The following is a 27,155-nucleotide window of genomic DNA, read 5'->3' as shown; positions in this document are numbered from 1 at the left end:
TTCTGAAAGAGAGTTCTCAATATGTGTAACATATTTAGCCAAAATTCCCACAACCTTCTTCTCTTTGAATTGGGATTTCCTCTTCCCTTTTTATGCTGACGTCAGACAAGTGTTGTGAGTCCTTTTTCGGTTTCACATACTTTTCTTGTCTGCGCTCTGATCGCCCCTCCTCTCTCTGATTGCATGTCTGATGAGTCCTTAAAGTAACAAGAAGAATGTGTATCATTGTACTGAAAACTATAAGGCTGTTCTATTGTGTCATGGTTACTCATATTGTAACATTTGTCAGAGGTCTAAGGTTGCGGAGATCCATCCTGTGATTTAGTTTTTTCCTTATTTTTTTTGTTTTCCCCAGCATTTTTTCGAAGACTCTGGTGCTTGTTTGGCATTGTCCTTTTCGGAACTACCTCTAAGTTGTGGCTTATTTGGTCTGACTTCCAAATTATCCTGACCTATAGATGTATAGATGTTCACATTGATTTTTGGTAACTTGTGCGAGGCGTTGGCGTATTGCCATTGCTGCATATTCCCCTTTAATATTTTCATACACAAATCCAGGGCAGGGGCAACCCCGTATTTGTTTTATCTTTTTTAGCATTTCGGGCAAAACAGCAAGTAATGGTGTACATTGAGTTATGGTATAAAGTGCTGCAAAGACAGAACCCCAAGTGGCAAAGTCATCTGTAGGGGCACTCATCCAAAGCGGCAAGCACATTGTGACAATTCTATGTTCATCCTGGGGTCCCGTATGGGGAAACCCTGCTTCAAGCTGATTTGTTTTTTGTGCATTCCAGAACAGAATATCCTCCCATCTGGTGGGAATCTTACCTATAATAGCATTGAAATTTACATGACTATTCGCAGGTACTACTAACTGTGGCTGGACAGTATGAACAGCTCTTGCTGGGGCAGTTGTTACTGTATGCATGACAAACTGTGTTAAATGTTTGGAGAGTCTAACTAGACCAGTATAGAGAGTGCCTAGTTCGCCCACATTAAGCAGTGCTAAATATTGGGTATGGTATGTATCAGGCTAATGCTGGCCAGGTAGCCTAGTCATCGCTGTGGGGACTCAGTCTGATGTTGTGTAATGTATGTGGAGGTCGATCTGGAGCCAATTCTGATGTTCCTGATGTGTTAATGGTATTTTTAAATTGTTAATAACCCTATATGGGCCTGGTAAGGCAGCTTCATCACTATTGTGAAATGTTTGTGTGTTAGCATTTACTGCTGGAAAAATGACCCATGAGTAGCTTTGTGAGCCTCAAGCACAAAGGTAACAACTCCATTCCCATTTTGTATCCCATGTAACAATAAATGTGCTGTAACAGCAGGTCTGCAATTAGCAGGAATATTAATTACATTTGCCATTGTAGTGAATGTTATTCAGAGAGGGGATAACTTTAGGGAGGTATCCTTTTAAATGTTCAAGTTTCCAGTCCAGGAAGGGCCTGGCTTGGCAGTTCGGACTGGACTGTTCCCATGGGGCACAGGGTCAAGACTGATTTGCATATGGCTGGGTTCAAACTGGAAAGGCATGGTGAGCAAAAAAACGATGGATTTAGGCCCAGATCTCTGTACTGGGGTGAATGTATGACATTGTTCTGCATTCTGTCCATCAACTGTTGTTTTTGCATTTGTCACCCCGAGTGGAATGGGTGTGCTCAGACGTGAGTCTCATGATCTCCATGCCACTGGAATCAAGCTATCCTGGCTGATGAGGGCTGAAAGCCCGAAACAAGTCCTAGTATGCTTGTTTCCAGTCCAGAGAGTACCTTGCATCGCAGTTCGGGCTGGACTGTTCCCATGGGGCACAGGGTCAAGACTGATTTGCATATCAATCAATCAATCATTAAATCATATCATTTGAAAAGCACACTACTCACCCGTGAGGGTCTCAAGGCGCTAGGGTGGGGAATGCTGCTACTGTTCGAAAAGACAGGTCTTGAGGAGTTTTCTGAAGGTCAGCAGGTCTTGGATCTGCCGTAGATGGATGGGGAGGGTGTTCCAGGTCTTGGCGGTGAGGTGGGAGAACGAGCAGCAGCCGGAGTTCACTCTTCGGAAGCGGGGGACTGGGGCGAGGGCGAGGTCTGCGGAGCGGAGCTGGCGGGTGAGGGTGTAGAAGCTGAGTCTTCTGTTGAGGTACATTGGCCCGGTGTTGTGGAGTGCCTTGGGTGCGTGGGTGAGGAGCTTGAAGGTTATCATCTTGTTGACCGGGAGCCAGTGCAGGTCTGTCAGGTGGGGTGTGATGTGGCTGCGGCGAGGGATATCGAGGATCAGGCGTGCAGAGGCGTACTGGATGCGTTGTAGCCGTCTCAGTAGTTTGGCCGAGGCTCCTGCGTAGAGGGTATTTCCGTAGTTCAACCCGCTGCTGACGAGGGCCTGGGTGACCATTCTTCTTGTTTCAGTGGGGATCCACTTGTAGATCCTGCGGAGCATGCAGAGGGTGTTGGAGGAGGAGACGGCGTTGACCTGTTTAGTCATGGAGAGGGTGGAGTCGAGGATGACCCCTAGGTTGCGTGTGTGGTCAGTAGGTGTTGGGGTGGTTCCCAGTGCAGTCGGCCACCAGGTGTCGTCCCAGGCCGAAGGGGTGGATCCGAGGATGAGGACCTCCTTCTTGTCCGAGTTCAGCTTCAGTCGACTGTTCCTCATCCATTCAGCGATGGTCTTCATTCATTCCTGAAGGTTGGTTTTGGCGGTGTGGGAGTCCTTGGTGAGGGAGAGGATCAGCTGGGTGTCATCGGCATAGGAGATGATGTTGAGGTCGTGCCGACGGGCGACATGGGCGAGCGGTGCCATGTAAATGTTAAACAGAGTTGGGCTGAGGGATGAGCCCTGGGGTACACCGCAGATGATCTCGGTGGCTTCGGAGCAGAAGGGGGAAGGCGCACTCTCTGTCCAGTCCAGGGCCTTCTCTTGGATCCTGGCGTTGTGGAGGCGTGTTTGTAGTGTGTGGTGGCAGACCGTGTCGAAGCGGCTGACAGGTCCAGGGGGATGAGGGCTGCCATTTCTCTATTGTCCGGCAGGGACTTGATGTCATCGGTGGCGGCGAGGAGAGCAGTCTCGGTGCTGTGGTTGCTGCGGAACCCGTACTGGGAAGGGTCCAGGATGTTGTTCTCCTCGAGGTAGCGGGTCAGTTGTTTGTTGACGGTCTTTCCGATGACCTTTGCCGGGAACGGGAGCAAGGAGATGGGCCGGAAGTTCTTGAGGTCCCTGGGGTCCGCCTTGGGTTTCTTGAGTAAGGCGTTGATCTTGGCGTGCTTCCAGCTCTCTGGGAAGGTTGCTGTCTCAAAGGAGGTGTTGTTGATGACTTTCCGGAGATGGGGTGCGATGGCTGTGCTGGCTTTGTTGAAGATGTGGTGTGGGCATGGGTCTGACGGAGATCCATAGTGGATGGCTGGGTTCAAACTGGAAAGGCATGGTGAGCTAAAAAACGATGGATTTAGGCCCAGATCTCTGTACTGGGGTTAATGTATGACAAGCTTGGACCTGGGCAGGGAGGCAGGAAATTCCAAACACCTCAGGGTAGAAACCTTCAGATCCTTGTCCTACTTCAAAGTGGGCACCCAGTATAAAGAGTGGACCCTCAAACTCAACTCTTGAGTAAATCTCTGGACCTGTGGAAGACTCAGAAGAACTGCTGTGCCGCTCTGCAGGAAGGTCTCTTTTCCTCTACTGTCCTGCTGCTTGAGTTAAAGCTCTGAACCCAATACCACTAGAGTGACTCCAAGGGCTAGTTGACTGGTCCCTGATCAGAGGCTCATGGACAGAAAAGGCTCCAACTACCTTGAACCCAGTATCAGGACTCTGTCTGCTGTGAGTCCTACCCCCCAAGTGGTCCCACTTAATTCCTGGACCCTTAGCAGTGGGCCTGAAGGTGCTCTGCCAACCCTGCTGTAGTCCTGTAAGCAAAACCGACACTGCATGATGCACTTCCTCGCAACCGCATCAGAACCGCCGCAGCCCAATGCATCCCCGGCTCTGGACCTCACAGTCTCCCCAGAACCATTGCTGCTTGACGCTTCCTCGATACAGACCTTCACATAGTAAACGTGTAATTGACAACATCCTCGACAACGAAGCAGGAGACCCTATTGCAGCCCCGTAGCTTCCCTAGAACAGCTGGTGCGCAAAGCATCTTCGACGCATGACTTCGCATCATAAGCCCCTCTCTGACGGCATCCTCTTATGACAATGCAGCACTCCGCATTGCTGACATGCAATTTCCTTTGAACTGCTGCTATGCGATGCATCCTTGATGCAGGATCTCGCAAAGCTCCGGAAACCAAGATTTAAGGTACTTTTTTCAGCGGGCCTAACTGGATTACCTTATCCAACCCGCCCCACATTGAAGTTAGTGTGAAGATAACAACAGTTGGCACTTTGTGCTTTTAGGCACTATTTTTACTAACAGTTTTAAAATTGCAGAGCTTGCGTTCTACTGATTTATCTTTTGTTGTTTTTTATCTCAAATCATTTCTTAAATGTTACTCTATTTTTCTAAATTGGTGTGAGATTTTTCTTGTGTCGTGTTTTCACTTTATTACTGGTGAAAAGCTGCATATATAGTTTACACATTGCCTCTAAGTTAAGCCTGACAGCTTTTGTGCCAAACAACTAGGAGCACAGATGAATTTGGGGTTTGCTTTTGTTTCATCCTGACAAGATTTGAGGGTACTGCTAGAGTAGAGTTTCACCCCCTCAACCAGTAACCCGATTTCCAACAATGTTGGTGATCAAATTATATGGGAATCTAATTTTCTTCATGTTTTAGTGCAGAAATCCAACCAGTTACAATTCTCTGATATTTCTAGTTATGCATGGGAAGGGCTTTGTGAGTATATTTAAAAGATAATTTCTCCAGCAGGCGAGTATCTATGGGCCAAGAAATGTAAATGATTTTTTCTCTTTTGGAGGAAAATGATATGTATCATTAAAGCAATTGCAATTCTCAGTTGGTGCAAATGTATATGTGGGTTAATATTCCTCCACACGAGGTTACTTTCTCTGGACTGACAAGTCAGCCTTAATCTATGCAACTGCTGCCACTATTACATGAGAATGCTCACGTTCATGTGATATCTCTTTTTCCTGCTTTTCTAACGGGAAAATACATTCATCTTATTTAGCTCCATAAATGTCAATTTCATCCAGTTATCTCTTTCATCTCAAATCTCATTGTATATGTTTTTCCTTGTTTCACCACTGGTGTCCCAATGTAGTTTGATAATTTAAACCCTTTTTTCCTGTAGAGTAAAACTACATAAATTAGAGTCAAATTATATAAAACAGTAAAAACAAAAAAAACATCTTCAACCTGTGGGATGTACCTGAATTTAGAAGTTGCTTTGGAGGGCATGTTTCCTGGTGTATGCCTCGGAGTGGCTGCGGGGATGGGAAGAAGCACAGAAATCCGGTGCCAATGCCTTAAAGACATGGGTCTGGATGCCTGCATTAGCTTTGAAATTTGGGTCAATAAGGCAGATTCTACCTTGGATGGGTGCAATTTTTCACCGTTTTCTTGGAGAAAGAATTACAGGGCAATAATTCCACAATGGTCAACGGTGGAATACAACTGAAGCTGTATAACAGATAGACTTAGTAAGTAAGCAACTGGGGGAATTAGTTACAAGCCCCTTGCGCCGCCGTTACATCTTTTTTCTCCATATTGAAAGTGACGCACCAGTGGCGCAAGGGGCTTGTAAATAATCCACTGGGGGACATATGTATCAACCAATTTTTTAGTCGCAAACGCTGCGATTTGCAAAAAAGCAGCGCTTGCGACTTAAAAAATGGAAAACGCGAATTGCGATTCCTTAAATGCTATGTATGAAGCCCCCAAGTTGCGCGATTTCTCATTAAGAAATCGCAAATTACCACCAACTTGAAGTTGGTGGTAATTTGCGATTTCTTTTACAAATGCACTTTTTTGCATTTGTAAAGGTGCCATGTGGCGCACATACATGCCCTTAGGGCATGTATGTGCGTCATATGCGCACACATGTAAATTTCAGGGGTGCATCAGGGTGTCCTTATGACACCCTTGCACCCTTGAAATTATTCTCAATTTGCGATTCTCAAATTGCAAATCGCAAATTGAGAATAACTTACCATTCATTCCTATGGGCCTCCTGGCCCATAGAAATGAATAGGAAAGTATTCCTTAATTGCGATTCGCAAGTTGCGAATCGCAATTAAAGAATATTAAGAAATTGCTAAAAAATTGCGATTTCTTTTACATACATCCCTATTTGCAATTCTCAAATAGCGATTTCTAAAAAATCGCTATTTGAGAATCGCAAATTAGGATGTTGATACATATGGCCCTGGGTGCGCTAGTGTCATTTTGCATTGTTTTGTGTGCTTCTGGTGAATCAGTCGGGTTCTACGTTTCTAACATGGTTTGGAGGTGTCACTGACAGTTGGGAGATTTCCCACTGAGTATGATGTCATAGGAATGTATGTATTATTTGTAACTGTGTCCATAGAGCAGTTCAACTTTGAAGAAAATCTGTATTGGTGGATTGACAACTCCATGCCTATGAAAGGATAATAGGTCCTGGGTTGGTAGAGGGACTTCGGAAAGCTGCATGTGAGAGATGTGTTGATTTTGCTGCAGGCTGCTTTCAGTATGCAAGCAGTCTAATAGAAAATGAACTCTGTCCCAGGGTGTTGAGGGGGAATTCTATCCTAGAGAAATTAGCTGCTATGTAGTGGCCCTGTAACAAATATAAGGGTCCATGCGCTCAATAAAATTGCATGGCAGTCCGCTATATGCTTTGGGAGCATTTTGTCACAGCTAGAAAGACTCAAAATACAGGTATTGTTATGCAAGCGAAATGCTTATCTGTGTGTTATTCCCTGTATGGATAGTTTAAGCTAGCTCTTCCTAAAGTCTGTTCAAATAAACAAGGTTCAAAGTACTAAGACCCATTCAAACCGGGATGTGCTGTTTGTACACAACTAGTTTGCAGATGGTTATTTAATGACATATCTACTATATGCAAACATTACAAATTGCACATACTCAGGTTATCGCACAGCAGTCTGCCTAATGAATGCTTCCACACCTGTTGGCTGCGCTCCAAGGATCCTAGCTCAAGTGAAAGTTATATTTTGAGCAGCTGTTCTGGCTCACATGGAGAACACACAGAGACAGTGGGAGAAGCCGTTGACTGTCGAGAAGGGAGCTGATCGGACTCAGCGCTGCCGGTATGTGAGCTGCAGCCCCTGGCTGTTTCTGGGTGTTGAGTAGTGACGAGAACCCCAACAACTACCTGCAGAGTGCGGGCTTCGAGGCGGAGGTGTCGGCTGCCCGGTTCACCAAGATACGGCAGAACAAGGTGCGAAAGAAACAAGATGGCGGAGGGTGGCGACTGTCGTGAATGGCCGATCTCCTGATAGCGAGTGACGGACACCGAACAAGGAGAGCTCCCTGAGGCTGCTGGCTCTACAATAAAGTTAAATGTCTAGCACTGGAGGAGCCCCCAGAGCGTGATTGAGTGAGGATGTCCTGAGCCGGAGTACAATAACCAGCGGATGCGTCACGGCACTGGCGGCCATTGTTTGCTCTGTAACACTGTGTAGAGGAAACGCCGGCCCTGCACCCAGCGTTGAGGACATCCTGACGGCCGTCAGAAAGGGGGATTGAGTGATGATCCCTGTGGCATTCTAGAGAGGTTGGGACCACTGGCCCTGCCTGATTTGGAGACTGCAGACGTTGGTGAGGACGGGATGATATCACTGGTGCCACCGCAGAGGTGCGGCAGATGAGACACTTGCCAAATACGCTTCCGGGGTACAGGGGCTCTTGGCTGCCTACTGGACTGGTGGAGACGTGTCCTGGACACCTGGTCACTGCCCGGTAGCGGGCTGGTACAAAGAAGCAGAGGCTGAGGGTGTGCAGCACAATAGAGAGATGGGGGTGCTTTTGTATCTTGCTAAAGGTGTAGTTGTACCTTCAATACCGCATCTGCATTGAGGACAATCACATCTGCAGCGCACTTTGTGAGGTTACAGCTGGAACCTTACTGGAGTGGGATGCTAGTGGATACTACCAGAGGATACTGTTGTGACCTCTTCATAAATATGACGTGCTTCTTAAAGTAGTAATTTAGTATTTATTCAAGACGTAGTTCAGAAGATATAAAGTGCATGCAGCAGATCATACAGGTAACAGTAAATTGAATCATGACATTCTACTATCCCAGAATACCATTCAACTAAGTTCTATTACATAGTATAATTCTATTGCTCATTAAAGAAACATGCAATCACTACACATCCCCCTTCTTTATAAAATTAAACAGAACATAAATAAATAAATATTTATAAACGTTGAACTGCTTGACTTTGTTATTTTATTATAGCGTAACTTAACTGCAGAAGGAACCTGTATAACTTGATCTGCAGTATTTCTGAGACATGTGTTGAACTAAAAGAAAAGGAAAAAGGACCAGAACTCACACCCAGCACATCCCTTTCCTTAAAATTTAAAAATAAAAAAATAAAAAATGTATTCACTATAATACTCTACAACTATCTTCAATGTCATTTGAATCACAATTAGCTTCTACTTTAGTTTTATAACTAAGTTAAAAACAGTATTATTCATAACTTTTGCGATGAGGTTAGGGTTTAGTATCAAGTTTGCTATATATAAAATAAGATTAAAAACTTTTTCTTCGCTTAACTTCACTGAAAAATTCTCACAACCTTGTTCACCGTGTAACTCTAAGAATTAGAAAATTTTATTTTCTACTTGAATTGCAGTAGTAGTGTAGATGTAGTGTATTACATTCACATTTTTAACAATTGAGTTTCTCTAAGGATAGTGTAAAGTAAAAAGAAAAACAACTAAGACCAAATTGTATCTTAAAGAACCATTCTGCCAATAGACAGGTCCAAGGATATCTAGCGCAACATATTCCCAACATCGTTAGGACGACATAGGAGGAATTAACGTCTTCTGGTTTTTGTCTGTATACTCATAACAGAAATCCTCCCGAATTTTTCTTTTTATATCGATAAAAACTTTGGGCCCACTTTATAAAACTTTTATGTTTCTCTTGGTACAAGCTATACCTGGATGCCTTGCATGATGACCTTGCTTCTAATTTCTGCAAGAGGTACAATCCTTCCTACCGTGCAAACTAAATCTATTTCAACACTTAACTCGTTTCTAACTTCCCAATAGTAAAATATATCTCTTCTTCTTCTTAATCTTTTAGTACTATCTCAAAAATTTGCTAGATACGTAACATATAACTTCTGCATATAAGTTTAGATAGGTATAATAACTTCAAATATTGCATCAACACACCACATATGCTTTGGGTCCTGGATAAATCCTTAAAGCGGTAAAGAATGTCTACTTATAAGCTAGGAACATACTGTATATTTTAAACGACACTATGTTGACTTGTAGCCATCTTGATTATTCCAGCTGAAGATCAGGGTACATTTTCCTTATTTAGTTTTATGACTAAGTGAGTTGCTTTCAGCAACCAAAACAACGAGAAATGGATAAAATTTCCTTAAAGGAATTTGTTGTTGGATGTATTCATGTTCATAATTGGAATATTTGAAGATAAAGATCTGAGAAAGGTGGCCATAAAGGTTTGATCCTAAATTTCAGCGGTTGATGTTTAATAACTTTAGTTCCTTCCACCCTAATACCTGTGGACCATTTCTTGCAACATATAATTTTCCCATAGCATGCTTTCCCTTAAAGCGAAACATAAGGGTTCTAAACCCTAGAATATTAACGTCTCCTCCTGCAAAATTTTTGGCATTAACATCATTTGGTTCTAACCACCCTCCTATTTTGTCCACAAAGTGATTTTTCCACATCGCTTGTGGCACCATAGTGAAAGGTGAACCCGAATCTACTGTTAATTGTAATTTAATTCCACTCAAAGAAATATCATAAAAAGGAATAAATGATGAGAAATTGGAGGTACTCAAACCTACTTTGTCCCCTTTTGCTGCAGAAAAATCATCCTTGTGTCGAACATGTACTTCTTTTTTGTTTAACACATTCTATTTCTTTCTGTTGCACATTCGTGAAAAGTGTCCACCCAATCCGCACTCCCAGCAATTTGTAGAACTAACCGGACATTCTTCAAGGGAAGTAGCATGTGAATAATTACCATATCCAACATACATTAGGTTGTTACACTCCTTTTTCTCTATACACCTAAATTTTTCTCTAACACCGAAATTAGTTTTCATTTCTTCAAACATATCGTTTCCAAGGTGGTTCTTATACCTCGTTCTTTCTTTTACCATTTTCTTTACTGTTACTTCTGATGACTTGTTATCTCGCGATAACATAGTTTTAGAACGAGGATTAGACAATTCTGCCTTTCTAACTAAGGCAATGATATCTCTAAGACATTTATCACCCTCAACTCTTAATTTGTCTTGTAACGACCTGTTCCTGGTATGCCCAACCACCTGGTCTGAAGTTAAATTACTGTAATACAGAGTATTTTCACATTTTCTCGTTAACTTTTCCAAAACTGAAGTAAATTTCCCCCCAAATTCAGCCACACCTACTGAGGGAGAAACATTTTCATGTAAATTTAATATAGCATTTTTGGAAACAATTAAATCCCTTACTAGTTTTTCATGTGTATGCATTATTTCAGGAATGAGTAAACCCTCTGGACTAGGTGAGTATAATAACATTCGTCCCTTTTTTTTTTTTTTTTTTTTATAACTGTTCCGGAACCACTCGTTGTCAGAGACATAATTGATTGTGTTACAGAAAACCAATACCTGAAAGAAAATTGTTTAGTTATTATAAATGACCCCTTCGTGACTGATGTCTAATACGATAACTAGACAGTTATTTGAAACACCACTTCATGCACGATGGCTTCGTGAAATAACAAATGAAATTCGAATAAACCACTTAGTGAATAATGTTTTCATATAAATTTGAATATATATCACTTCGTGAATAATGTTGTTACCTAGATTTGAATAACCCATTTCGTGAAATGTTGTTATATAAATTTGAATAACCCATTTCGTGAATTATGTTGTCATATATATTTGAATAACCCACTTCGTGAATACTGTTTTCATATAAATTTGAATAAACCACTTCAAGAATAATGTTTTCATATACAGGAAAATTGAATGTAATAATTAGTCCTTGTATTCTTTGAAAATTGAAAACAACCACTACCTGAGCAATGTTTTCATGTAAAAGTAAATGACAGTTCAGATACTTTGTTGCTGGAACTGGGGATTGGTCCACCTGTGAGAAGTACACACTGCTGAGGAGAGGAGCACTGCAGAGGTCCCCTCACGGAATATCCTGGAGCAGAGGAGCATAGATGGCAGTCGAGGCACTGTGGGACGCCTTAGAGCCAAGCAAGCTGACGCAGCGTCTAATGAAACGCGCACCTCACAACTTGCGGTGAACCCCCAAACAGTTCTGATAACAAAGTGGTGCCTCCCAAGGGGATTGATCAACATGCAGCCAAATTGGATTTAATTTTGAAAGAAATACAGGATTCCCGTGTAGCGAGTGAAGCACAAATGTGGACACTATCCACCAATTTAAACTTGCTGCAAGCGGACCATGAAAAACTAGCGGATAAAGTGAAGCCGAATAAACTGGCCCGGGATAATTTGATACTGCAACAAACCATGCCTACCTCTCAGCTCGAACAATTCCAACTTCAATTGAAGGGCTTACAAGACAGGGGGGATGACGCGGAAGGGAGATCCTAACGCAACAATGTCCGAATTCTTGGTATCGCGGAACGCAGCGAGGCGTCTAACCACACCCAGTTCGTGGAAAAATGGATACGAGACCATCTGGCAAAGGAGGGGTTAATGGACCTCTACAGTGTGGAGAGAGCGCACTGGGTACTGCCTAGACCACCTCAACCGGGAGCTCCGCCAAGGCCACTGATAGCGTGCATCTTGAATTATAAAGACCGCAACATGATCTTACGGGCTGCTAGAGAGAACGCCCCTATACGCTTTGTGAACAAAATGATTTCCTTGTATCCGGATTTTACTCTAGCAGTCCAGAAAGCCAGAGCCACCCTCCAAGAGGTTAAGAGGAACTTAAAAACACACAATTTGAAATATGCCTTGCTTTTTCCGGCCCACCTGAAAGTTATTTACGGACAAAATTCCATCTTTTCGACAACCCTGAAGAAGTGGCGGACTGGTTGGAGATAAAATTTACGCCGCCGGCCTCACAGACCTCACTTCCGTCAAGCCAAATGCGAAGACCTCTTTTGCAAAGGGATGCCGGGGTCAACATCGTGGAGAGCAGACGAGTCATGGAAGCTACCGACACTGGTCCATCTCCAGAACAAATTACGAACAGTCAAAAAGACGCTCTTTTGATGGCGGCGGCACTGGCTGCTCACGATGCCCAAACTGCAATAACTTCTACGGAATCCTCAGATGCAGCTACAGTCCATTCTGACTCTGAGGCTAGCTTGACATTGTTCCCATCGATCACTGCACAGACTGCAAGCGAATACTAGAACTGTAACTCAGAGATGGTCGGGAGTGGTAAGGTATATGATACTCTGCAATATGTTCTCAGATGATAGATATTTCTAGAAGGCCTAGTTACTAATAGCTGTAAAGGGGAATTTATTGACATACTAAGTTCATTCTCATGCGAGCCAGTAGTCGCCTCCCCCCCATTAGCGACTGCACTATGGCATTTCTTGTTTAAAGTTCAAGTTGAACTTTTCTTTCAAGTTTGGTCCTCTGTTGTTACCCGGGGGAACCTAGTATTGGGGAGTTTAGTTAGTTATGCATGCTCGGCCTTCCCACATAAGACACTTGATAGGCGTAGTAATACACATGCTCTGCAGCGACTGTATTTCCTGATTACAGATGGCATCACTTAACAGATATACATACTGCACCTGGAATGTACGGGGCATGGGATCGGTCCACTAAAGGCACTGTATACTGGCGCAACTGAACAGAGGGAACATTAATATAGCTTTCCTACAGAAAACTCACCTTAGCCACGATGAGGTGTTTAAATTACAGCGGAAATGGAGAGGACAATTGTTTTTCACGTCCTATTCAGCATTCGCACAGGGGCAGCGATCTGGGTTCGAAATAATACCCCCTTTAGGCTACAGAAGCAAAAAGTGGACCTGAATGGTAGATATGTATTGATCCATGGCTTATTGGATGGGGCATATATCATTCCTGGGAGTATATTTGCCCTAAACATTGACCAAGATAGATATCTAAAAGCCCTTAGTGTGGCACTAACGGACTGATCTGGTTATCGTTGGGTGATAGGGGGTGATTTGAACGTGGTACTAGACATTGATCTGGACAGGTTGCACCCCTGTTACATGCAACTGAATGTAAAAAATATGCAGAAGCGCGTAAGGGGTGGGTGGAGGTATGGGAACTGCATGACACCTGGTGAGTGATGAACCAGAGCCATAAAGAATATTTCTTTTATTCCCCATCACACTGACTACATACACTTTTTTGCTCTGGGGCTTTACTTGGTTCTGTTAGTAACGTGCTGCACATGGGTAAGACATTATCGGATAACAATCAGGCAGAGTTAACTCTCCAATGGGGCAAAATCCCAACCCCGCTACCGACCTGGAAGTTACAACCCTATTACTGGAAGATCAAGTCTTCTGTAGCACATTATCCGATGCTATTGTTAATTATTTCTCGAAGAACAAAGGGTCTGCTAGTACGCGTCAGCTGGAATGGGATGCCTTCAAAACGGTTATGAGAGGAGTAAGTAAGTAAGTAAGTAATATTTATTTGTACATGATTATTAAAATCTTTACAAAAATATAAAATACCAGTAGCAACATTAAAAACCATACTGTAATTAGAATTAAAAAGAATACTGCATTACTGTGAGCAGATCAGAAAATGTCCTCAGGTGCTAGTGAAGAACTTCAAACAATGTCAAGTCTTTTTTTTAATGAGTCAAAGAACTTCACGACCTGGCAGTTACATTTTGTGTTGCTAGAAGTAAAGCATAGTATGTAGTTAATCAGAAGGGGGAGGAGGAATAGGTGTCTAGTCTGTTCCCCAGGGTAGATATTTATTATCAGAAGTGGACTAAGACACTTGTAACTACGTTACGTTCAGTAATATAGATCACCCTCATAAACGTTATGTATTAGTGCGGTTTATCTTGGTTCTCCGCCCCACATAAACGTTGTGGCATTTGTCATTGGGTGATCTATTGTGCTACATGCCAGCCTCAAGCCTGAGGTCAACTCTGGAGTAGCGTAGTAGTGTCCAGAGAAAGGTGTCGCCACATGGAAGGGTTGAATTAAAAAAACACCGTCATCCGAAAAGACTTTATTATGAAAAAGGATGCGGTCTGTTATTAAAAAGTTTTTGGATATACAGATGGATCGTGTGACTGGGTCCTTGTATATCACTTAAAGAAGACTGTCAACATGTTTCTGCTCCTTTTGGCCCAGCCAGGTCTGTGGAGCATTCGTCTGGACAAAGACAAAAATAAAATTAAGGCTGGCATGTAGCACAATAGATCACCCAATGACAAATGCCACAACGTTTATGTGGGGCGGAGAACCAAGATAAACCGCACTAATACATAACGTTTATGAGGGTGATCTATATTACTGAACGTAACGTAGTTACAAGTGTCTTAGTCCACTTCTGATAATAAGTAAAGCATAGTATAACTGCCTGCCTACAGGTCCGTACAGCATGTGACTTAAAAAATGGAAGCAGGAGATTGCGCCTCAGGTCCCTCAGTCTGGAGCATATACATTTCACGTGGACAATATCCTCCGTGCCAGACTTGCACAGGCGACACTGTTGCAAAGCGGGTGGTCTCACCCAGGGGGGGAGGTGTGGCAATACCGGGATTACACCGAGGCGCAGTTTCAAGAACTTTTCTTTGACTTGTATTTTCATCCCGATGTTAAGGTATGCTTGTGACTGTATTTTTCCATATCCACCCAGGGTTGTCCATCCGTGCGCTCTGTTTGCTAGGACTTTCTTGTCTTCAATCGCAGAGATGATGCGTGCTGATTTTTTAGCCAGTTTTTTAAAGGACTGGAGGTCTGTAGACGTATCCCAGGTGTCAGACAAACCTAGGACTTCAATTGATTCAAAAAGATAAACTCTATGCAGCGACGTGCGGTGCCGTAGTAGCTCAGACCATATGTTGGCGTTTAGGGAGTCGGCTTCTGCGTTGCGGATTTTGCGCCAGGTTGCTACATACGCACTCCGCCTTTCTAGAGTTTGTTTGATGATGCCGAATTCCAAACGAATCTGGGCAGGGGAGACAAATGTAGGAAGGTTGAAAATGGCCCTATAGGAGTTGGCTATGACCGTGTCAAGCAGTTCGGCATCCTTCCCATAAAGTGATTCACTCCCATACGTGAGAGTTGGTTGTAGTTTCGCACGCAAGATTTCAAGAAATGGTTTTAGTGTGAGATCAGCGAGTTTTGCCTTTAGAGATTTTAATGCCAGGTAAGTCATTGTGGCTTTCCCTCGGATGGAATGGAGTTGAGGTCTAGAGTTGTTGTTTGAATCCAAGAGGACACCCAGATATTTATATGAGGCTACCCTATCAAGTTTTTCTCCATTCAGGTACCAGCAAGGGTTCAGTTTTTTCCTATAATTGACCGTCATGGATTTTGACTTATGAAGATTTATTTGGAGGGCGTTCCATGCTGAGAAGGCATAGGTTGCGTTCAGGAGGTGCTGGAGGCCTACTTGGGAGCGGCTTATCAACACAAGGTCGTCGGCGTACAACAGATTTGAGAGGGTGATGTTCCCTAACTTGGGTGCGTGATTACGGCATTTCTCTAATTCTGCAGGCAGATCCACTAGAAAGAGATTAAATAGGATGGGCGCTAGAAGGCAACCCTGGTTTAATCCCTTTGTCGTCCTGATCGGCTTCGAGACGTGTGTGCCAGCACCAAGCTTGATTTTAATCCAGGTATTGGAGTGGAAGAGGAGTAGCAATTAGCACGAAGGCGGGACCCCATCGCACCCTTATAGACTGGATCACGGAGATTGAAGGTAGATTGCATACACTGGAAGTGGAGGCTGCAGGGGCAGAAGCACAACAGACGCAGTTGCAAGAGGTCAATATACAATATGCGGAGCTTCTGGTGGGACTGCGCATAGTAGATTATCGGCTTTTTACGCAGAAACAACACACACAGGCGGACAGGGCAGTACTCCTACCGGCAAAACTGATTATAAATGCTCCCCCCGCCATCCCCTATTCTAGAGATTCAGACTAGAGAGAGTAATATAGTTAACACACAACTTGAAATCAACACTGCATTTTAGAATTACTATGCACACTTATACAGACAACCAGTAGGTCATAGCGATACAGACTTTGAACCTTTTTTTGACGGTTTGCAAATCCCACAGCTAATACAGCAACACAGTAAAGAGTTAGCATAACCGGTGACTGGTATGGAAATAATTCAGGCGTTTAAAGCTCTACCGCGCAATAAAACCCCTGGCAATGACTGCCTACCTGTTGAATTTTATGATGTATACGCTGATTTGCTGGTATCTCATTTACAGTGCCTGTATCACGCGTCACTGGAGACAGGTATGCTCCCCTCCACTACATTGCAAGCGACTTTGGTTTCACTTCTGAAGCCCGGACGAGACGGTGCCGACATGTCGGGATATAGGCCTTTATCGTTACTAAACTCGGACTATAAAATCTTAAGTAAATTATTAGCCAACAGACTCTGTCCATTTATCCCGAAACTGATACACACGACCAATGCGGATTTGTGCCGGGTAGGAGTACGGCGTTTTAACATTAGACGATTACACCAAATCATGACCAGTACACTTGACACAGGGGAAAAGAGGAGGGCTGCATTTCGCTTGATTTACGACAGGCATTTGACTCGCTGCTTTGGGATTACATGTTTTATGCCCTCTCTAGGTTTGGTATACCAGCAGAATATGTTAACTGGGTGCCATTACTGTACACAAACCCCACGGCACAAGCACGTACAGGAGAGCATATTTCCCGGCAGTACAGCGTAGCTCGTGGTACAAGGCAAGGATGCCCATTATCGCCATTATTGTTTCTGCTTATGCAGATGACCTCATCCTATATATAAATGATATGGATATGGATTTTGAGCCTCTGTCCTCAACCTTTGCTCTTTTTCAGGAGTTACCTGGCCTCTCGATAAATGCCACCAAATCTTATGCTTATTTTTATACTGCCCCCATATGTACTGGACAGTTAACCTTCGGACAGTGGAAATTTAACATAGTGCCTGATACCTTCCGGTATTTGGGAATACAGATCTAACGGAATACGACAGACTTGCTAGACGGCAACCTGACACTTGCGGTAACTGCTCTCAAGTCCCAAGTTAAGTTTTGGACCTCGCTGCCTCTATCGGTGGCATGGCGGGTTGCCATAAATAAGATGGTGCTATTACCGAGACTGCTTTATCATTTCACCAATCTACCAATACTTGTACCAACAGGGGTCTTTAAATTGTTGAAGTCCCTAGTAATAGCATTGATTTGGGGCACAGGGAGCAGACGAATTGGCCTACTGAAGCTACAATTGAGTGCAAAACAGGGAGGACTAGGGGTGCCAGACGTGAAGGCGTACTGTTATGCTAGCCAGCTGCAGGGGCTGGCGTAATGGTTGGCGGGTCATAACCTACAGGAACTAGATATGACACGCCGGGAATGGGACCGCGGAGATGTACATAGGCTCTTACTACCCAGGGCCAAGATACCAACATCGACACCCCACCTATTAGAAATAGAAATAACATATTGGAGAAGCATGCTGAGATATACTAAACAAATGCTTCCATATGCTCCCACCATTCAGTGGCTAGGTATCCCCACATGGTCAGGTGTAGTTACTAATATACACCTAATGCCTGGACAGACACGGGATTACTACAATTGGGGCGTTTTTCTTGGAGGGCACCCTAATGTCACACGAGGCCTTTGAACGAGAGCATGGAGCTTCAGATAGACTGTTCCTATTACACGCAAGTATCTCTAGATTTATTCAGGACACTTGAACTCTCGGGGGTAATAAACCAGATAAACACGTTCTACTCCCTATTCAATACCTAATGGGACACGGGCACATCTGTCAAAATAGCTATACAGGGGATCCGCACAGTAGCAGCGATATCACTGTAAGTACTCCGTGAAAAGTGGGAGAGAGATGTGGGCTGTGCACTTACAGACAAGGAATGGGACATCGTACTAGGACACCCCAAAAAGGTGTCTCGTAATCCCAAATTTAAATTCATCCAATTGATGCTGGTACACAGAGTCTATCTGACCCCACATAGACTGTGCACCATGTTCCCGGGAATGAGGGATACGTGCCCGCGATGCCACGCCCCTAATGCGGAACTGATACACATGTTATGGGACTGCCCGAGATTAGGGCACTACTGGCATCTGTGTGTCAAATATTGAAGGATATCACCCCAGTGCGCAATAATGATTTAATGGAATACTGTATACTGGGTCTGGGGCCATGAGGGAAGAAGGGTAATCCAACTCATAAATTCACTAATTTTGCGCTTCTATTAGCCAAAAGGAACATTACAACACAGTGGAAAGCCACTAGGGTGCCATCCTTGCAGGACTGGCATGTGGAAATGGTCAGGTGGGGTAAAGCAGAAGGGGCTGAATTACAAAGAGAAGAACACAGGGGTTTACGAATAACACCGATATCTAAGGCTTTGAATGCATTGATGGAGGAATATGTTGCGATTGACATACAATCGTACTGATAGGATATAGTTGTACCGACCCAAAATCCAGACTGAAAGCTGTAATTACACATATATACGATGTCAGCGTACTTACCACAGAACGAGGTGGGGTGTAAGCAGAAATGTACACAGAGAAACTATGTATACTGAAACACGATATGAGCATGAGAATATATTAATACTGGGAAGTGTTTGCCGGGGGTGGGGGGGACGGGGGGTTGAGGGAGGTGGGAGTTTGGTATAGTAAGTTAGATATAAAATAATAAGAACTATATACTTGACTTTACAAATTTAAAACGGTATACGCTGGCTGATTTCTGATGGAGGCGTATGAGTCATAATGTCGCACACTGATTTGCAATCATGGTCCTACCCTATTTTACACAAGAAACAACGCAATGTTAATTAAGAAATGTAAGAGGTCCTCAGGGATACTGTGGGGACTTGTACAAATGTTGAAACCGCATAGGATGTGTGACATAAAAATAATATGCTAATATGGTGCCTTCTCTTACATGTGACATTGTTGTATAAAACCAATTAAATATGTTTTTTTTAAAAATACATACGGGAGAATGGTTTAGGACATTTGGCCATAAAATTGTAGTTAGGCTGGAACTGCTGCCTGGCAAAATGATTGGTGGCCTCCCTTTAATCAATGTAATGCGTGCTGTTAGTACGCTGAACTGAGAAAATTGACCATGATCTAAACATGTGACCCATCCAGCCAGAAGAGGGTGATTGTTACCAATTATGCCTATTTATCTTTGGACCAAAGCACTAAACATTAGTCTGTGCCTAACAACAGCTAATGAGAATATGCTGAATAAGCGGTGCTCTGTGTGCTAATCTCCTGTAGAAAATATTTGTCATTCTCCTCAATGATGAATTGACAACTTCAGGTTGTGGACTGGATGCAGTTCAGATGGCAAGCTTGCTACCCTGACAACTCAGGTTGTGGTAGCTAGATGTACCTGATAGCACGGTAGCTTGCTGGACCAACAGCTCCTGTCAGTCAATAGTCATTGCTTCTGTATGAAGATTGCATGATAGGAAGATTGTCTAGCTTAATTTGATTCAGTGGTTTCCAGGGCTCAGCACCGTACTTTACTCTCAGCACTGGCACTTGTGACAGTCTGCCACATGGTGGCACTGTTTGCCTAATTTACAGATGAGCAGAACAGGGGTTTATTAAGACAATATACATTAAAAATGACTAATACCTGCATCCCAAGCTAACACTATAGCTTTTGGGGCCAGGAATAGTCTGAATTGTCACACTTGTAGGAGTGTGATGTTTAGTAGTTGTGTTGGTACTGTCATTGGCAAAGTTGTCAGGAGCAATGGGTGTTACAAGCTGCAGCGACCTCCTGACGAGGGCCATAGCACGATTCTTTTTTCAAATTAAGCACTGTAGTAGTTGTTTTACTTGGTAGGTCCGGATTTCCTGTAGAAACTTCGGGCCTCATACTATATTTTGACTCACTGCCGCACAGGAAGCCTACCTGCTGCGCTGCCGTGCATCAAATAAAAGGACATTCCCATCCTTCCCTGCGCCATTACACAAACAGCATCCGTGCACCAACGCAAACACCCTTGAACCATGGTGCAAGGATGCCTGCGTTGCAGGGATGATTGTTGTTGTGCAGGAAAGGACACCTTCCTCCACAAAAACAATCATTAATGGTGTTTTGCTCCTTCTATGTGTGCTGCACCACATATTTAAAGAGCAAAAAAGTGAGGAGAAATGAAAGTATTTCTCCTAGTTGCTCCACTCCTACGTGGGGAGGTGTACGATTCTGGCGCATTCCCAGGTTAACAGCACCTTGTAAATCTGTGAAACTATCAGCTTTCATGAATGTTACAGCAACACCCTTGGTACACCCATGCAAAGCAATGCGTGAATGGAGCCCACATTTATAAGGCCATGAAAAGTCACGCAGGGTGACTTTACGTGGCCTTGTAAACATGGTGAGGCACACTGGGCCGCCGGTGCGCCAAAAAAGATACGCACCAGCGGCGCAATGGGCTTAAAAATAAGCCCCTTCGTCAACTTAACCTCATTTGGTGCTAAATAGTCATGACATCAAAAATTAAGAGTCTAATGACTGCTGTTTAAATAGGAATACCCAAGCCATAGCATGATCTATTATATACTGAAATGCTCGCGTATTTTATTTGGACTTTAAATGAGCAGATGCACTTCTGATTTGGCTTAAAATGATAATTTATCGTGTGATAACTCTAGCTTTGTTCTCCCTTGTAATGTATAACAATACCGAATGCCTTCTGCGTAAATTGCATTCATTCAGATCATATGAAATTGTACGTGAAAGGCATAGTGAAAAATAATTGCCTGCAAAAATAAAGGCTCAGCTCATAAAGGCTGTTAAAATATTAGCCATCCATTAACAATATTCCGTACACAGAAGTCGACCCTTTTTTAAATTTCTTAATCGAGCCAAACTCACTTTCCACCTATTGCTAATCTGGATTAGTTTTCTATTGTTTCTCCAGTTTTAGCATGTTTTTAGCCACAGGCCCACATGGTAAGTGATTTACATGTTAAGTGATTTATGCATTATAAAAATGCCGCTTGCCGATGTTTTGAATCTGATTGTATAGTACTTTTTCCCAGGCTACCATAGCTATTTGTTACCAAGGATGCAGAGAACTGGTTAAGCCCATGACACTTCAATGTTTGAATTCTTTTCACTGCAGCCATGTCCAGGACAGATGTGCGTAAATGGTACGATGACCATGGGGACCGGGAATACCTGCCCACTTGTTATTCAGTTTGATTGTTCCGATGGGACCAAGTCAGTACGAGTCTATGAACCGAATGGATGCTGCTACCAATACAAGTGCCCAGGTATGATGCTATATTGTCTAGATCATAAATGAAAAGAATCCATAAACTGTGGTTGTTTATAGGTTTTAAGGCCAAACGGGACCACATCTTCGATGTTATCATATATTGCATATATGCATACGAGCTGTAAGAGTGAACTTTTTTATTTGTAGAAGGGTCTTTATGATGACTATGTAGGTACGGTTTAAGTACACTTTTGTTATAAACACCGCTAATCAGTTGTTGGTAAATGCACCTTGTTCTACATAGCCTACTTAAAGTAGAGGATTCAACATATAATTAAGGTTTAAGTAAACCTACTTTAACATCTTAAGTGACAATAGGTAAAACATATCCGAGATTTAAAAAACAAAAATCTGATAGAGACGCCTGTCTATCCGCTAATTCCTTACCTCAGAATTCTCCCCAGGTGCCAGACTGGATCTGGAAGAATTTTCAGTAGTGCCCCTGTGCGTCGGTAGAGGACATCGTGCGACTCCGTACCGATGTTGTTCATGTATGTGACGTCACCAGAGTCCAAATAAGCACTGCACCTCTTCCCCCACACACCTCTCAGCAGCTAGTCTGTGGATTGTCTTTGCAGACACCACGGCCGTCACCAGGAGTAGCCTGTAAATGTCACTGGGCTGGATAACAACAGTTACAGGATGAATCAGAATTACAGGTTCTTTTTTTCCACTCTTGAGATTTCAGCTGCTGAAATCAGCCAACATTTCCATGTGAAAAAACAGGGAGGGAAAAATGCAGAAATCGCCATGGGAACACCAAATTGTACATGTGTTGTTTTTCACCAAAATCTAGTAACTTCAGTTATTTCCCCAACCTTAAATACAACAGAATCCAAGGGCAGTGCTCTGTTTAATGCAACAAAGTAACATGTATCAAAGACCGGCAATTATGAATACGCATAACATTCTTCACCATTCGCAGTCGGGGTTCCGAGCCAACATGAGCACCGAAACTGCCTTGCTCGAAGTCACCGAGGCCATTAAGGAAACCGTGGACTCAGGGGGCAAAGCCATGTTGGTGATGCTTGACCTTTCGGCGGCCTCCGACACCGTCCCCCATGACCGTCTCCTTTTTAGACTCTGGGAGATTGGTCTGAGGGGGTCGGTGTTCGATTGGTTTAAGTCCTTTCTGGCCAATCGCCAACAAACGGTCTGGGCTCCTCCCTTCTCTGCCATCATGCCGCCTCTGGAGGTGGGAGTTCCTCAGGGCTCCATTCTGAGCCCAACTCTCTTTAACATCTATATGACCCCTTTGGCAGCACTGGCAGAGGTCCACGGAGCCCAGATCGTGTCGTACGCGGATGATACCCAGCTCCTTTTCACGTGCGACAGAGACTCCGACTTTGATGGCGAGAACATTAGGGGCTGCCTTGAGGCTGTTTTCGGCTGGTTTCAGCTGAACAGCCTCAAGTGCAACTCCGACAAGTCGGAAGTGCTCTTTTTCGGCTGCCCCTCTGACCCCAGGTGGAAGGCCTGGTGGCCGGCCGCCATGTTTCCTCCCGTCAGCGACTCGGCGGTCGCAAAAAATCTTGGAGTACAAATTGACAACGGTCTCTCTCTCAAAGCTCAGGTCTTTGGCTTGGTTGGCAAATGTTTTGTCATCCTTAAGATGACAAGAAAGTTTCTGCCCCTATTGTCGCTGGACCACAGAAGAGTAACGGTGCAGGCGCTGATAGGTTCCCGCCTTGACTACGTCAATGTACTGTATCTGAGCCTTCCCGAATTTCTCCTTTCACGCCTGCAAGTTGTCCAGAACTCTGCAGCGCGAGCCATTTTCGGCCTCACTAGGAGAGCCAGTGCCAGTACTCTGCTCAAATCCCTCCACTGGCTCCCAATCAGAAAGCGTATTGTTTTCAAGGCGCTTACAATGGCCTTTAAAGCGTTGGACAGCTTGGGTGCCAGGTACCTTCGGAAACAGTTGACTTTTTACCAACCTTCCAGATCACTTAGATCTTCCACCTTGGCCTTGGCCGCCGTACCAGCGATTCGGCGCGCCCGGTGTGGCGGACGCTCCTTTAAATGCCTTGCTCCTCAGTTGTGGAACGCTCTATCCCCTTTCCCTTAGAACCAATGGCAATTTGTTGGCTTTCAGGAGGGATCTCAAGACTCTGCTCTTCTCTCAGTAAGTGCTTCTGCTCTCCTTTTTTCACTGCCACTGAGGATCTTAAAGCGCCGGAACACTCTTCGGAGTAGCTGAGCGCTATAAAAATCCCCCCTATAACATATAATATTTGCATTAGTTCTTGTGAGTTTTCGAGTTTCCAGTAAGAAAAAATTGCTATTGTTACCATTGGTTCTCGCCAGCACTGAGTCAATAATACTCAGCAGCAGTATGAGGTTTCCCACCACCAAGATGCTTCTACGCCCCTGTAGACAGCTTCAAACATGGCAAATCGCATGTGGCCTTCGCACAGAAATAATGTCTTCCTTGACCAGGTGCTGTAGGATTGAAATTTCGGTCGCATCTTAAGCATGTTCATAAGGCATTGAGTGTGAAACCACAAACCTGAGCTACAGGACCACAGAAGAATTGCAGATCCTAGTCATAGCGATACCAAAGGGGATGATGGACGGAGCGTTTGAGCAAATCAAACACTCACCCCCAGTCAACTGATCTGGGTTATATCCATCATCATTCTTTAGCTCACTCCACCACCCCAGTTCAGACATGGCCATATGCAAATCAGGCTGACCCTGTGCCTCATGGGATTAGTCCAGCCCGAACTGCCAAGCCATGTCTTCCCTGGACCGGAAACAAGCATCTTGTGACCGGTTTCTGGCTAATCAGCCGTCATCAGCCAGGCTAGCTTGAATCCAGTGGTAAAGTGAGCACTAGTCATAGAGCACTGCAGCTTTTCAATGTGAATGGGTGTGTTTTTTATGTCCACCGTGAAGTGGCTAACCAATTTGACTTCTCGTATTCTTCCATGAGATGTTACATACTGGACATACTGTACACAACCAAAGAACATGGAGGTTACTGTATCAGAGGGAAGGATCCGAGCACTGTAGAACATATGTTCTAGGGCCGACGTGTGCTTGAAGTGGACCATTGCCTCAGCCCCACACCGTTGTCCCATGCCGATCAATTGTGGCTGTTGCTTTTCGATCTAAGTTTATCATTCCACATTGAAAGTACATATTTTGAGTGAGGGTGATCTAATTTTTCAATGTTCACATGACAAAGCAGCCAACCGGGATCGCTGCTCCCCAGCAGTTTGGGACCCCCAATTCCATTTGCATTCTAAAGACAACATTAAAAAGTAGGCCAAACAGCATTTTCCAGTGTACGTTCACAAAGAAACTCCCCAAAAACATTGGGGCATATTATCAAGAAAGGATATAAAATTATCGCCGCTTTAGCGGCAGGAAACTGCCGCTAAAGCGGCGATAATGGCCTTGATAATATGTCCTTGTAAATTCCCATAGCAGCCCAGGTTCTAGTGTTAACCTGGCCTGCTATGGGAATTCACAAGGGCATATTATCAAGCCCATTATCGCCGCTTTAGCGGCAGTTTCCTTCATTTTAAATGATTTGAGTGAGCAATTTCGCATGGCCTCTTAATATTTTTCAAACTGTACAGAGCACCTTCTTTCACTTCGTAATTATTTTCCAGTTCGGCAATGTCTAATTTGATTTCCAGGTGCACAGCATGAATGTCAATTTACTTATTAGGATGGGACAGTAATGCATAACACAGATCTCACAATTACTGGTTAGATAGATCTTACAGATACAGTCCCTTATTCCCAGTTTCCAATGGGGTTAGTTACAGGACGTTTCAAGTTTCACCTAGAGGCTCCAAATCTCAGACGCTCCGAATAAGGCACTGAATCAGACAGAAGGGCTATAAGTAAAGAGATATTACAGGTTGAGAGCAGACATTTCATTTAGATTACCCCAATCTTACAAGTTCAGACCTCAGGCATCAGTACTTCCTATTGTATCAGAAAATTCAAATATTTTGTTACATAACAGTGGTTACCAAACATATATTGGTTTTATACTCGAATAACATTTTTTTTGTTTATTTTCAAATAAACTAATATTGGTCAATCATCATTTGACATATTTGGATTTTCTGTAATTAGGTGCCCACATGCCGCCCATTCGTGATTATTTTTCATTTTTGGAAATTCAGCCTTTCCCCTTCAAAAATAACCTTTAAAATTTCTGAAAATACTCACATTTTGCCCTCAAGTACTAGCTTTTCATTTTTGGTAACTAAACATACTTTTCTTCATAGAGCACATTTATATTTTCTGACAATGTGCACATTTTCTTTTTCTGGCTCGTCATTTTCATCAAATACTCACATTTCAATGTCACTATCACATACCTTGGAAGTGCATCGTATACCAACTTATCCAACAGGTGAGAAGAGTGGCCTTCAGACACAAAAGATGGCCATGTTACCTACAGTGAGGGAGGTGTGCGAGGAAATGTTTTTGAGGCAATGGCATACCCTCTCAATCAGACTATGGACATAGAAAAATATGTTAATGCCTTATGTGATTAATTCTAGTAATGTCCATGCTCTACATAGCAAGGAAGGAGTCTCTTTATGAGAACATGCTTTTTGGAAAGTAAACCATGTATGTAAAAAGCAGTGAAACTCTCACCCACATCATCTGGCTTGCTTCATCATTAGGGTTTCTCCTTATTGAGAAAATGGTTCTCCCATAGACTTTGGTGAGCAAAGAGGCAGAATGGGTTAATAAGTCACTGATCAGCGTTCAACACACTGAAGATCAAGGAGCGTTCAACACACTGAAGATCGAGGAAGATAGTATACCGCTGCAGGAAATTCCACTGAACGCTTGAAAAAAAGCTATAAATAGACAAGTGCGCAAAACATCTTTTGATCGTGACTTCAAATATCTCAGCTCAAGCTCCCATTAAGACCCGCTGAACAACTCTTACATCGCAGTTAAAGCACAACCCTACCTAAGCGAGGTCCTCACACCACAATCCTGAAGCAAAATTCTTCTTATGAAATTAGGCACACTAGGAATCGCCGATTTTAACCCTGTATGGGCCCACAGGGGGGAATCCAAAACTTGTAGACTGTGTACCTAAATGAGGGAATCTTGGTTCCATCTCCTATGCTGCTGCCCAACCTTAATAACGAACGCCGGCGACTCCTGTGCCTGATTTGTATTACCAATGGAATAAGTCGTGCAGTGAAGCATCATCCTTGTGCTTTTCCACAACAATCACGGTGACCCTAGCAAGACTGGGGAAATTCACGCATCAAATCAGGATCGCCCGAAAGGCGCCAATGAACACAATCAAACTTCGGTGATGAGCAGTGCAAATTCAGGGTAAGAAATAAGCCTGGCCCCCAACAGGCTCTTGCCCCTCTTCACCCTCCCCATTAAGACTGCGCTATTTTATGGACTTTAACTGAAGTGCCAAGGTGAACGGTTTATAGATTTTTTTTAGTAGACTATTTTTATGGAGCATTGGGTGCTCCACAATCTGGCGCAAGGCCACACGAT

The 27,155-nt window shown here is 43.7% G+C and overlaps 1 protein-coding gene across 1 annotated transcript in view; it reads left to right on the top strand.

Annotated features, from left to right (window-relative positions):
• LOC144825191 (mucin-2-like) overlaps window positions 1-27,155 on the top strand; it is a 1,014,272-nt gene that overhangs the window by 688,527 nt on the left and 298,590 nt on the right. The window contains exon 32 of the mRNA XM_078684042.1: window positions 21,495-21,645. Coding sequence (XP_078540168.1) covers window positions 21,495-21,645 — 151 coding nt within the window. The remainder of the gene's footprint in view (window positions 1-21,494; window positions 21,646-27,155) is intronic.

Source organism: Lissotriton helveticus, chromosome 3_1, assembly GCF_964261635.1.
Source record: "Lissotriton helveticus chromosome 3_1, aLisHel1.1, whole genome shotgun sequence".
Taxonomy (NCBI): Eukaryota; Metazoa; Chordata; class Amphibia; order Caudata; family Salamandridae; genus Lissotriton; species Lissotriton helveticus.
This window is presented reverse-complemented; position numbering and strand designations above follow the sequence as displayed.